General features: G+C 41.0%; 1 protein-coding gene across 5 annotated transcripts; it reads left to right on the top strand.

The window, feature by feature from the left end:
• The first annotated feature begins 3,226 nt into the window (after positions 1-3,226).
• On the top strand, positions 3,227-9,368 carry LOC129863418 (uncharacterized). 5 transcript variants are annotated; one of them, XM_055935392.1, is made up of 14 exons: positions 3,227-3,342; positions 4,425-4,570; positions 4,806-4,906; positions 5,045-5,141; positions 5,234-5,517; positions 5,616-5,779; positions 5,873-6,022; positions 6,150-6,221; positions 6,380-6,491; positions 6,591-6,649; positions 6,742-6,892; positions 6,981-7,056; positions 7,172-7,316; positions 7,516-9,367. In XM_055935392.1, the coding sequence occupies exons 2-14, from the start codon at positions 4,442-4,444 to the stop codon at positions 9,114-9,116; spliced, it is 3,141 nt and encodes a 1,046-aa protein (XP_055791367.1). In that variant the 5' UTR covers positions 3,227-3,342; positions 4,425-4,441; the 3' UTR covers positions 9,117-9,367. The 5 variants fall into 5 exon arrangements, with proteins under 5 accessions (XP_055791367.1, XP_055791368.1, XP_055791369.1 ...); XM_055935393.1 differs by lacking the exon at positions 3,227-3,342 and adding an exon at positions 3,367-4,274; XM_055935394.1 differs by lacking the exon at positions 3,227-3,342 and having other exon boundaries at positions 3,367-4,570; positions 7,172-7,241; positions 7,516-9,368.
• Positions 9,369-13,447: the final 4,079 nt, after the last annotated feature.

Here is a 13,447-nt window from a genome sequence, read left to right as displayed (position 1 = left end):
CTAGTCCACTGTTTGTATCATCAGGATGTGGCCGGCAACACTTTGCTTCTTGCACGTCCAAAACTTAACGCAGACATGCATAACATTGTGGGACCTTTTAACAGTGGACTAATTTGAAAAAGTAGACTGGATTTTCACTTTCATTTTTAGAATATTACTGTCCCCAATACAACAAAATACATGCCATTTTGTCCTTGAAACATTTAATTGAAATACTGTTGAATTCCATTCATTCTATGGAGGACTGCTTCTTCTGAGTGAGTTTTTTTCTCAAAGTTGCTGGAATGTCACGTCCTACTTATACCAGTACACTCGTAACAACCTAAGTATTACGAAACTTATATTCGATTAAATAAGCCACACGTAGCAAATAAGCCATTGCACTTTTGTTTACCATATTCGACTCATTGACCACAATACAAAAACTCCTCGCTTGATGAGCGAAAAAAACGAAAACACGGCATCTGCTGGAGAAGACCAATTTTGCGCCCATCTATTCCTCTTAGTCTCTTCCTGTTTGAGCCGACGTCGTCGTGGATTTTGAACAGCCCGGTTACAAAACGAATGCAATCACTGTTCACCTGGAACAAACTCCTCTCACCGGGGTAACCCGGGCCAGATAATCGAATCCCCTCGGTGTTTATTTTTTATTAACAAATATTAACAAAAAAAAAAGAGCTAGTCATATGCAAACAGACTATTTACATTGCCAGGAATCATAAATAATACACAAGTTTTAATTGCCTTTTTGTTTTAGTTAAAGTAGTGCCATATTGTTTAAACTCATTTATAAAGTTAAAAAAGTTAGGTTTTGACTTAGACTATTTGCATTTGTGAATATGAAATTTACCTAATATTATTAGCAGTTGAAGTAAATATACTACATCTTTATCAGAATTTCTGAAATAAATCGTATCAAAACCATTAAATAGTACAACCAGTCCTATTTTTTTTGTAACAAAATTCAGTATGTCAATCCCCAAAAAATCTTCTATAAATACAGGCAAAAAACACATGCCTCAGAAATCAGTTATTTTCAGCTTGAATCTTTCCAAAACATGTTTCACAGGATAAATTCTATGTAACATAAAGTAACTTCCTTTACTTTGTTACTGATACAATATTTGTTAGCAATTTTCCATGCTATCCCCCATTGTATATCACCATAGATATTTGACCAAAAGAATCTTGCTGAGGGAATTGTAGTATCACAAACAATATTCCTAATCTGTTTATTACTACATTTATCTTTGATGTTAATATTGCCAATGAATATATTTATGTAAATCTATGTTACTTACTTCAACCACAGAGGAATTTAAAAGAGATACAATCCCCTTGGAATCACATCAAAAACAATTGCATATTCTTTCGGGGTTATTGGAATTTTAAACTTATCAAGATATTCCCCATAAGAGAGTAGATATCCATCCTCATTCAGTAACTGACCAACCAAAATATTTTTTTCTCAAACCAGTTACTGGAAAAAAAGAGACTTATTTTTAAATCGTATATCTTTGTTCCATAAAATGTATCTGTGAGGGGAAAAATTGTGTTTATACGCTAACATCCAAGCTTAAATTGCCTGCTTATGGAATTTGGCCAACTTTATTGGGATTTTATCAACATCAAAATTACATCGAAGCAAAAATTCTAAACCACCAACAGAGTCAAATAAATACTTAGGGAAGACATTCCAAATACTGTTCTGGTTCTTAACATACTTCAGAATCCAATTTATTTTACAAGTATTATTTAGAGCACCGGTGTCAAACTCATTCCACGGGGGCCGAGTGTCTGCGGGTTTTCGCTCCTCCCTTATACTTGATTGATGAATTAACATCACTAATTAGTTAGGAACTCCCCACACCTGGTTGTCTAGGGCTTTATTGAAAGGAAAAAGCAAAAACCTGCAGACACTAGGCCCTCCGTGGAATGAGTTTGACACCCCTGATTTAGAGTATTGAAATCTAAAACCTCAAGACCTTGTTCTTGGGTATTAGTGAGAATATATATTTGTAGATAGTGAGGCTGGTTACTCCAAATAAAATTATAAAGAATCCTAAGTCCTTTACAATTTTAGGGGGTAAGTCAAGTGATAATGAGACATAAACCGATCTGGATAACCCTTCAGCTTTGGATAATAAAACCCGACCGTATAACGAAATATCTCATCAACCAGAGGTTAAATTTCTTCTTTGTTTTCTCAATAATGGGGTTAAAGTTCAATTCACTCCTTTGTTTTTCATCCTTGCATATAACAATTCCAAGATAAGTAGCCTTATCTTTAATTGGGAAACCATATACTTAATGTAAAACACAATTGATGAGTGGAAATAAGACTGACTTATTGATATTAATTTTCAAACCCGAAACTAAGGAAATGTCTTCAATACAGGAAACTGCTTTAGAAACCTCATTCCTGTCCCTTAAAAATATAGTGGTATCATCAGCCAGTTGATATAGTTTAAATTCATTGCCAAGTGCTGAAACACCTTAAATTCCCTTTCTTGATATGAAGAGCCATAATTTGAGTAACCAATAAAACATTTTTTTGACTAATTGGGCAACCCTACCTAATGCCACGCCCAATATAACATCTTTGGGATGTCCCTTGAGCTAATTTTACAGAGCTAGTACAACCACTATATAAAGTTTGGACTGCTTTCAAAAATGTCACCAAACCCAAAAAACATATTGCTTTGAACATAAACTCATGTTCTACAGTGTCAAAAGCTTTATAAAATCAACAAACATAAGAAAACTATCATCGAGGATGACGTCATTATAGTCAATCATATCTAAGATCAACCTGATGAATCACATTCACCCCCCTTTTTTACACTGCAAACATATGAGTGAGTTTCAACAATGCCTCTTTTCTCCTTGGAAGTTTCAACATTCATTATCTCAGCAACAGTTTGGTCATGTCCTGATTCTATGCTACTAGCTATGAAGACGTTAGCAGGCTAACTTAACTACACACGCTGACACTTTTCGATAGCTAGCTTGTTCGTTGGAAATCGTAAAAAATATTTCAATGGTTTGATTAATTACAAAATTATTCAAAATAGCTACATTGTATGGTTAGATATATATTTTTTGTGAGAAAACCCTGAAATTGTTCCTCAGCTAGAAATGTTACACCCTCATGTCGCTATCTTGAGCCCCCTCCCCCTCAGTGGTACAGACAAGCATCTCTGAACCGTGCCCATCACACCTTTTAGGCACAGGTGACCGGAAGTATAATCAGATGTTGATGGCGGCGGGATGAGAGGATCAAAGACGTGCAACAACATCGGCTCCATTATTTTTCAACTTACCTGTCGAAATTTAGGACCTGTAAGTAATTTGAGCAAGTCATATGAGGATCGCTTCTTCTGAGAAATGCTAACATAGCCAACTTCAAAGCTTCTCATAGGCCAATTCATATCATCAGCAATCCAGGGTTTAAATACATCATTGAGGGAGTTATATTAACCTGAGTCACGGCGCACCGTCTATGGCCCGTGACGGAACGGGCAAAAACGGTGAGGGAGGAGCGACCTTCTCAAATTGAACAGTAATCGGTGCCGCTTTATCATGTCGTCAACAAGGCAGCATGATGCACCGTCCAGAATAATAAAACATATTTTCCATGAAGGTGCCTAGGCTACATAGCCTAGCCTAGGCTACATCACTTTTGTGTTGAGCCACATGTGATGCATTATATTGACCAGTAAATAACAATGAAAATAAATGTTTTAGGCAGTCGGAGGAAGCAAGACCAGGTGGGACCATTCTGATCTAGCCAATGAGAGGCAGATAAACCTGACAACAGGAACAACTCCGATATAAAGGGTTTTTTTTCGTCAAAATTGCTGGGATGTCACGTGTCCTACTTATATCAGTGCACTCATAGCAACATGAGCATTTCGAAACTTCTAATCGATAAAATAAACCACACGTAGCAAATAAACCATGCATCTTTTTTTGTTAACCAAATTCGACACATTGACCTCTATACAAAAACACGCCACCTGCCGAAGGCAGATTTTGGGCACAGTTATCCCTCTTCTCTGTTTGAGCCGATTTCGCCGTGGGCTTTGAACGCGACACGTGGCTCACCCGGTAGGCATTCCCGTAACACAACTGTTTATTTTTTATTTTTAACCCGGTGTAAACTCCTCTCACCGGTGTAATCGAATTCCCTCAGTGGCGGTAGGATGAGAGGATCAAAGTGCCACAACAACGACTACAATTTTTTTCTACGTAGCTGTCCACATTTAAGTTTTGTAAGTGATTTGAGCAAAGTCGGTGGATTTGAGGTCCATTGTAGTTTCGTGCAAATTGTTTCTATAGCTTTTCCCAGCCCCGGTTTTGTATAGTGATGTCGTTTTCAAAGGCCACTACTTTAAACGGTTTGATTTTTTTTTTAAACACAGCCGAACTGGATCTACCAATGCCAAACCCTATGGACGACCGTCTGCGCGTGGTGGCCGTGATACATGCTTTGAAAGCATCTGGTGTTCGCGTGAAAAATTGGAAGAACCTCTTCAATGGGCCATACACGAGTGGCCCTGTCAGACCGGTAACAAACATGAACAAAATGTTCCCTGTATGGTTTACCTCAATGCTTCAATAACGTTTGTTGTCCACACACAGACAATACTGCGCCACCTGTTGATTAGACATGTTGATTACTTGTTGAGTGATAATTATTCCCAAGGTCACATTTCTTGAATATTCAAATCTATTAATCTTAAGTTGCAAACTACCAATGTTGTGTGATTGTTGTAGAAAGCATTTACCTCTATGATCTGTAGATGGATGTCTTTCAGGAGAACCAATCTCAATTTGCCTTTGGTCGGGACCTGATCTTGCTGCCCCAGTGCCATTTAACTGATATGAGTGGGACAGTGCCAAAGTATGTAAACTTGAGTTGTATTTTAGCTTTAAATAAAATCATAACTGGGAGATGTGATTGTAACCAGAATATATTTTAAACAATGAGCAACTGGTCATGACAAACTTACAATTGAGTGAGCTAACTATTCCAATTTAGGTTCTTGGTGGATGCCTGTGAATTTTTATCCCAGCATCTTCATACTGAAGGGCTGTTTCGAAAGACGGGGTCGTTGAGTCGGATCCGTGCTTTGAAGGTAAGATTGCACAGGAGAGATATGCAGGAAAACCCACTTTCTTACCCCCATGAGTATATTTTCTATGTTGACCATCTACCACTTCATAATAGGCTGGCCTGGAGCAGGGGGAGCCAGTCTTTTCTCTGCCACATTCAGCCACTCTGCAGTCCTGTGATGTGGCGTCTCTTGTGAAGCAGTTCTTACGGGAGTTGCCCTCTCCCCTCATCCCTATGGATCTACAGGTGCCACTGTGCTGTGCACAGGGCTTAGAGGAGGAGGGGGGCCAGGAGCAGGGTAAAGATGGAGTCACTCTTCTTCTTACAGCCCTGTTCCCTCTTTCTCATTCACGGGCCCTCCGATACTTCTGCACTTTCCTGAGACAGACAGCTCAAAGGTTTGTCTCCAGAAATTCATGATTACTTTTCCTTTCATCTGTGTTGTTCCTCCATTCTCCACCAAGTTTCTCCATCTCTGATCCCTTGTTTTCACTAGATGTGAAGAGAATCGTATGGAAGTGGGCAATCTGGCCCTTGTGATTGCACCTAATTTGCTACATTGTCCAGCTGGGGGCTCTAAACTGACCGCAAGCACAGAGAGACAACTGGATAGACAAGCAGCAGTGATCAAGACGCTCATAATACATGCAGATCGTATCGGTATGTTCTGATAACTATACATTTATTTAGTAGCTGATGACGGGTGTTTGATTTAATATTGACACCGATTTCAATTCTCTATACGTCCACAAGGTGTCGTTCCCCCTTCTATTATGGACATGGCAACTGTAGCAGAGTCGGGTGAATCCACTACACCCCCAGTTGACGGAGGGAGGTTTCAGGAGAGGGCAGGACTTGGTGTGTATAGAAGTTTAAGACGTCAAAGGAGGCGCAGTGTTGGAGGTGAGAGTTTTGCAATGACGAGGTCTTGAGGTTCATACTGTGAGAGTAATTTAAGAATACGCTGCTGTCAATTCATGAATTCAGTTCAGAATTATTATTATTCTTCTTTTTTGCTTGATCTCTCCAGAGATATTTGTGGATGCTCTCAGTAAATTCAAGACAGGCCGCACACACACTGGCCCTTCACATCCCACAGACGGTACGTGCATAATGTTGTGGTAAAGATATGCTTTTTGCTGCTTAATAACTGGTTGCTTAGTTCTGATGCTTTTAGTAAAGAGTTATGTCGAAATGATCTAGTTGTTAGTAGTAGCCAATAGGTGTGTTTCCCCTGACTTTACAACCTTGACCCCACAGGCCAGCAAAATACAAAGACATCTCACCACACCACACCTCAATCACCAGTCACATCCAAACGAAAATCGAGCGAAGAGACTGTCCCTGATGTAGAGGGCTCTGCTAAAAAAAGGTACTTTTATAGATATATATAGATATATAGATATGAACTACCTCAGATTCTGTTTTAAATGCTTTACATGGAGCTAATACCATCCTTCTCTGTATACAGACGCTCTATCCATGACCTAAGAGAAGACAACCAATCCATCAGCAAACTACACTCAAATGGTGATGCATTTGTAGACTGTACTGCAATATAGCTTTTAGTCAGTCGAATAAGGTACGGTATGATAAGTTCTATGTTTTGACTGTCCGAGTAGATTCCGAGTCGGCAGTCGGCCAAAGCCCTTCCAGTACTCACACCTCTGTCCTGAGTGTAGTGGAGGGCAGTAGGGAGCGGGAGATGTCTGTCACTCTCAGTGCCTCAGAGAAGAGGAGGAATCACAAAAAATATCATAAAACATCAAACAAGTAAATCTTAAGCATCTTATATTTAACTCTTGTTTGTCTATTGCATTGTTTTCGTGGCTGATGAGGTGACTGTGTATATTTCCTGAAGGCATCCGGTGCAAGATGACAAGGCTCATCGAAGGAGATCTCTCAGATTCTTCAACATGCCAAGCTGGAGCAGCCCTGTAAGTCTGGTGCTATTCACTCTCCTGTTCTAACACACTGGGTCTTCGCATAGTTCCCGTTTTGTTTTTTGACACGCCACTCTATTGTTTGACTTCCCTGTGACTTTATTCACAGAACTCTTCCCCCACACCCATTGGGAATGACACTGAGAATTGGATCATGGGCAGTAGGACGGTATCTGATGGTATGACTGAAGCATCCAGCTCTGAGGCTAGACTGTACAGGATTCCTGTCAAAATGATTGATGGCCCTGGACGAGGTTTGGATAGGTTTTTTTAATGTCCATTACATTGAGAGTTTAGTCATTTAGCAGATGCTCTTATCCAGAGTGACTCAAAGTCGTAGTAAGTACGTTTTTCCTCAATAAAGAAGTTATCAACTAAATCAGTGCTAGTAGGAAAATACCATATCCACGTTACTCACTTAAATACTTAATGTGACATTTTATCTGTATTCAGTTCTAGTGGGGAATGCGATGGAGGCTAAACCTGATCTGCTGAACTACAGCTTTGCTGAAAATCTTGATGACTTCCTGGATCTCGCGACATTGGACTCGCCTACCGGGACAGAAGATGGGGTTTCACATGAATGCTCTGGGCTCAAGTTGGAAAAGGAGACAATAGAGGAAACAGCTTCATACTGTCTAACTAACAGTGTATTTAGGAGTCCGGAGCAGGTTGGGATAAAAGAAGAGATGGGTCTAAGTAAGAAGCTGTCAACAGTGGATATGTCTGACAGGGTTGGTCAGAAGCCCCGTCGCCCTCGTCGCTCCATCAGTATGCCAGAGGTGACATTGGACCAACTGAGGATTCAAGATGAAATAGACAAGAAGGAGAAAACAGAGAAAGACGATGGCGTCTTTGAGTACACTTGGGTTATGGTAGAGGAACCCCAACAAGCCAGAACCAGAACTGTGGTAGATGAAGGGCTGGGTAGAGGAATGGATGAAGCAGAAGAGTTGGAAGAAAAACCATTGGTGAAGAAAGAGAAGATGACAGAGTCAGGACTCAGGTTTAAGAGGACACACCAGCGCCTGTCTTTAGCAGAGCAGCTCAGGCGTTTCAATGCTCTGGCAACACTGCTCCGTAGCTCCAGGTTTCCTCCCCAGCCCCCTGAACCCCAGCTCAACGATGTCCTGCATGAGAGTCAGCGGGAAGGGGGTCAGAGGAGCGTTGTACGTCGACAGGGAGAAAGGCGGTTTGGACGCTCCATCAGTCACGATGGTGTTCCCGGATCTTTTCCAGGACAAGTTCCTAAAAATCAGCAGGATGAGCCAGGGGTTTTTCAAAGCCCCAGTGAGACAGTTCTATGTTCACCACCAAAGCCAACTCTAAGTCTTTATCAATTTGCCCAAGGGGGGCAGAATGAAATCCAACATACTCCAGATCCTCAACTACAACAGGATAACCCCTTGCAAACCCTCCAGTATTTGTGTACTCCTCCATCACTAAATCCAAAGTTGAACCAGGAATCTCACCAAAGGCAATTTAACAAATCACAACTGCATCTCAGGGAAAGCCAACTGAAACTGTTGGAGGAACAATACACAGAGTCAGGTCTGCATGACCTGCTGGAGATGCACTTGAATATATGTGATCCAATGGAGGAGCAAGGGCAATACCTTACAGTTCCAATGCAGTTTGATAGACCGTCTCAGACAGACACTATCTTAGATGTTCTACCTCAGACCATGGTCCCCCTACAGCAGAAGCCCGAAACTACTGAAGTCAAACTTCCTCTCCCTTTTCCTTTAACCCCTCCTCTCTCTCAAACAGAAACATGCTCTCCCAGTCCCAGTATACCCTCTTCCACAACGATAGACAGAACATCATCAACTGTCACGGCTTTTGACTTTATAGAGGTCGACAGAGGGGTCAGTGAGAGGGATGGGTGTTCTCTTCCTGTGGAATTATCTCCACCTCGAGTCTTGCAGTTCAGTCACCCGGCCACCAGGAGAGGCTACAGAGATTCACCTCGCTGGCCTATCCATGATATTAGCATTGCCACAGGGGACCCCGTTCATATATACCTTGGTGCAGGGGAACCTGTGCAGATCTGACATGTACAGGATATACAAAGTGGTTCTCTGTTTGTAGTGCTTTGGTTTTGACTATTAGGGTTTTAAAATGGGAAAATAAAACCACACAAAGAATGGCATCTGTTGCTTGATTTAATTGTGCCAAGTTATATTCTCATTTTTATTTTATGATGTTTTCATGAGGTTGTTTTTATTAGTCTCTGTTATGTTTTGTTATTATTGTGTCCGAAGTTGCATTTGACATCTCAGACTATATTTAATTTGCTTAATCTTTATGTATTCAGTTTTAATAAAAAATATTTTTTAATCGTTTTGATTTATTAATTCATATCAGATTAGTATATCCCTCTTAGTAAAAGAGGCATTTTCCTGATTGTTTAGAGGTTGACGTCATTCTCCTGACTTAGTAAGTACAAAGGTTTTAAAATGCATCTGTATTCACAAACCTCTTTTGCAGACCTACACTAAGGGGAATCTCTTTGGGACTGATGCAACAACACTGCCATCTTTAGTATGCACATGTTTTGGGTCTAGCTTGGTCATTTACACATATTGTAGCTATGTTAAATCAGATTCAGACACATCAAATGTTTACAGGTGTATTTGGTAATATTGTACAACAATCCTATAGGACTTCAGCTAAACTGTCCAGTTAAAGCATACATCTGTGTTGTAGTCACAGATCCATCCCCTTTTATGTTGCACTGAGCAGGAGTTAACTGTCACTGTCTGTCTCATAACGTAGCCAGAGACACCAGACCCACATTCTCCTTTTGTACGCCACCACACACAGGCAGTAGCTTGGAGTGAGAGCAGAGAGGCGGGAGAGAGACAGCAAGGCTGGCTGAGGAGCAACCAGGGAGAAAAGAAGCATTTACACATCTCTCAAGGAGTGATCAGTAATACTTTGAGAGGATGGCAGAAGGGGGAGAAGGAGAGGAGGAGATTCAGTTCTTGCGTACGGTTAGTGATGCTGTATTCCTTCTGTTCTATTTTTTAGTTTAGAGTGTAGCTAATAAAGGCTTTGAGAGAAACCATGCTGCAGTATAGCTACAATCACTTACCTTATCCTGCTGTAATGTGTCACTTCTGTGTAACTCGTAGTCCAATGTATAAACTTTCAAAAGTTTTTGTTTATGGCTTCCCTTTGATTGACTTTGGAAAGACCAAATTGACATGGACAGGTGCTGGGTTTGTCAGTTATGTTATCTATCTATACACCTGAGGAACTTGATAAGTTATTGTTTGGGAGTTGGGCAGCTTGCTTGGTGCCAAGTAACAGCTGACGATGGCAAGTAGAAACACATGAAAACTAGGGTAGTAATTAATTTAAAAAACACTAAGACTGGTCAACAAAAGATGCATAAAAATGTAATTCTATTGGATTAATTAAATGGAATGAGATATCAGATTTTGAAGAATGCATAGCTTTTAGGGGTTTTTGCTTTTTGGTGCAGTAATATGGGTTACCTGACAGATCAGGTAATGAGAGAACAGCATGATGAAAAGGGATGACAGGTTACATTGCATCAGAGCTGTTGTCCCAGTCAAGACAAGGCCATTCTTCACAGCAATGTATTGACTACAGCACATTTTTACCCCTTTGAGACCAGCATGATAAAGATGCTGATTTCCACACTGTTCAGCTACTGAATGAGGGAGAGGAATTGTGTGTGACACATTTTCCTACTGGTGTTTTACGAGCTGTTCTTAGACTGATTGAATACTAATCTTCAGCAGTACAGTAACCAGAGGCTGGTCTGCTTGTGGAGAGTTAGACCATTCATACCACTGTCCCAGTGTAGTGTAGAGTGACCCTCTCACTATCGCTCACCACGTCTCACTGGAGACCTAGTGGAGCAGAGATGAGGATATTGACGGGTCTCACAGGTATCACAAGCGTCTGATGAATCCAGAGTTTGGTGTTTCATATCTGTTATATTAAGATACACTAACAACTAGTTGGAGGGGAAAAGTACAACACCAGTAAAACAAAATGCACCAGCTCTAAGCACTGATGTTTGTCATTCACACTGTTCTGAACTAGATACAGTACACAACATTATTTTCAAAGTGAACATATCTTTCTCAAAGACTACCAGTGAGCTACATTGAATATACAATCACAGCAAGACATTGAAAAAGAGCATGGCATACAACATGCCTTTCTGAAACAACCTCTCTGTTTTGGTTTAGTTTTAGGCACAGCTATTTTCCTAAGTAGGGACTCGGACTGACGTGAACACCAAATTACATTTCACAGGCAAGGCTTTTATATGATGTGTCAAACCTGACTGATGCCAGGCAGAGATGGGCTGTTAAATATACCTGACATTTATCTGTGTGTAGAGGTATCATTCACCACAGAACACTAGCGCTTTCTATATATACTGCTGTGTCAGTGGGCATGGCCAAAAATGTTTGAGGTCCTCCTCTTGGCTACAGTCAAAATTGATATTTTAAAGCTAATTATTGTATTTAAAATATATATATACAGTGGGGAGAACAAGTATTTGATACACTGCCGATTTTGCAGGTTTTCCTACTTACAAAGCATGTAGAGGTCTGTAATTTGTATCATAGGTACACTTCAACTGTGAGAGACGGAATCTAAAACAAAAATCCAGAAAATCACATTGTATGATTTTTAAGTAATTAATTTGCATGACATAAGTATTTGATCACCTACCAACCAGTAAGAATTCCGGCTCTCACAGACCTGTTAGTTTTTCTTTAAGAAGCCCTCCTGTTCTCCACTCATTACCTGTATTAACTGCACCTGTTTGAACTCGTTACCTGTATAAAAGACACCTGTCCACACACTCAATCAAACAGACTCCAACCTCTCCACAATGGCCAAGACCAGAGAGCTGTGTAAGGACATCAGGGGTAAACTTGTAGACCTGCACAAGGCTGGGATGGGCTACAGGACAATAGGCAAGCAGCTTGGTGAGAAGGCTACAACTGTTGGCGCAATTATTAGAAAATGGAAGAAGTTCAAGATGACAGTCAATCACCCTCGGTCTGGGGATCCATGCAAGATCTCACCTCGTGGGGCATCAATGATCATGAGGAAGGTGAGGGATCAGCCCAGACCTACACGGCAGGACCTGGTCAATGACCAGAAGAGAGCTGGGACCACAGTCTCAACGAAAACCATTAGTAACACACTATGCCGTCATGGATTAAAATCCTGCAGTGCACGCAAGGTCCCCCTGCTCAAGCCAGCGCATGTCCAGGCCCGTCTGAAGTTTGCCAATGACCATCTGGATGATCCAGAGGAGGAATGGGAGAAGGTCATGTGGTCTGATGAGACAAAAATAGAGCTTTTTGGTCTGAACTCCACTCGCCGTGTTTGGAGGAAGAAGAAGGATGAGTACAACCCCAAGAACACCATCCCAACCGTGAAGCATGGAGGTGGAAACATCATTCTTTGGGGATGCTTTTCTGCAAAGGGGACAGGACGACTGCACCGTATTGAGCGGAAGATGGATGGGGCCATGTATCGCGAGATCTTGGCCAACAACCTCCTTCCCTCAGTAAGAGCATTGAAGATGGGTCGTGGCTGGGTCTTCCAGCATGACAATGACCCGAAACACACAGCCAGGGCAACTAAGGAGTGGCTCCGTAAGAAGCATCTCAAGGTCCTGGAGTGGCCTAGCCAGTCTCCAGACCTGAATCCAATAGAAAATCTTTGGAGGGAGCTGAAAGTCCGTATTGCCCAGCGACAGCCCCGAAACCTGAAGGATCTGGAGAAGGTCTGTATGGAGGAGTGGGCCAAAATCCCTGCTGCAGTGTGTGCAAACCTGGTCAAGAACTACAGGAAACATATGATCTCTGTAATTGCAAACAAAGGTTTCTGTACCAAATATTAAATTCTGCTTTTCTGATGTATCAAATACTTATGTCATGCAATAAAATGCAAATTATTTACTTAAAAATCATACAATGTGATTTTCTGGATTTTTGTTTTAGATTCAGTGTTGAAGCGTACCTATGATTAAAAAATTACAGACCTCTACATGCTTTGTAAGTAGGAAAACCTGCAAAATCGTCAGTGTATCAAATACTTCTTCTCCCCACTGTAAGAAAAATGATATGGTAATAAAACATTTAAGTTTACACACTCCCAGGAATGTCATACATGATGGATCAAGACCCTAACCTACACACAACTAGATGACCAGGCGGGGTGGTTGTGGTGCTAGAGACAGCATTGGGGTCAAACTGTAGAATACAGTTGAAGTCGGAGGTTTACATACATATTAGCCAAATAATTTCAACTCTTTTTTTCACAATTCCTGACATTTAATCCTAGTAAAAATTCCCTGTCTTAGGTCAGTTAGGATCAC

The sequence above is a fragment of the Salvelinus fontinalis genome, chromosome 10 (genome assembly GCF_029448725.1).
Source record: "Salvelinus fontinalis isolate EN_2023a chromosome 10, ASM2944872v1, whole genome shotgun sequence".
Lineage (NCBI taxonomy): Eukaryota > Metazoa > Chordata > Actinopteri > Salmoniformes > Salmonidae > Salvelinus > Salvelinus fontinalis.
This window is presented reverse-complemented; position numbering and strand designations above follow the sequence as displayed.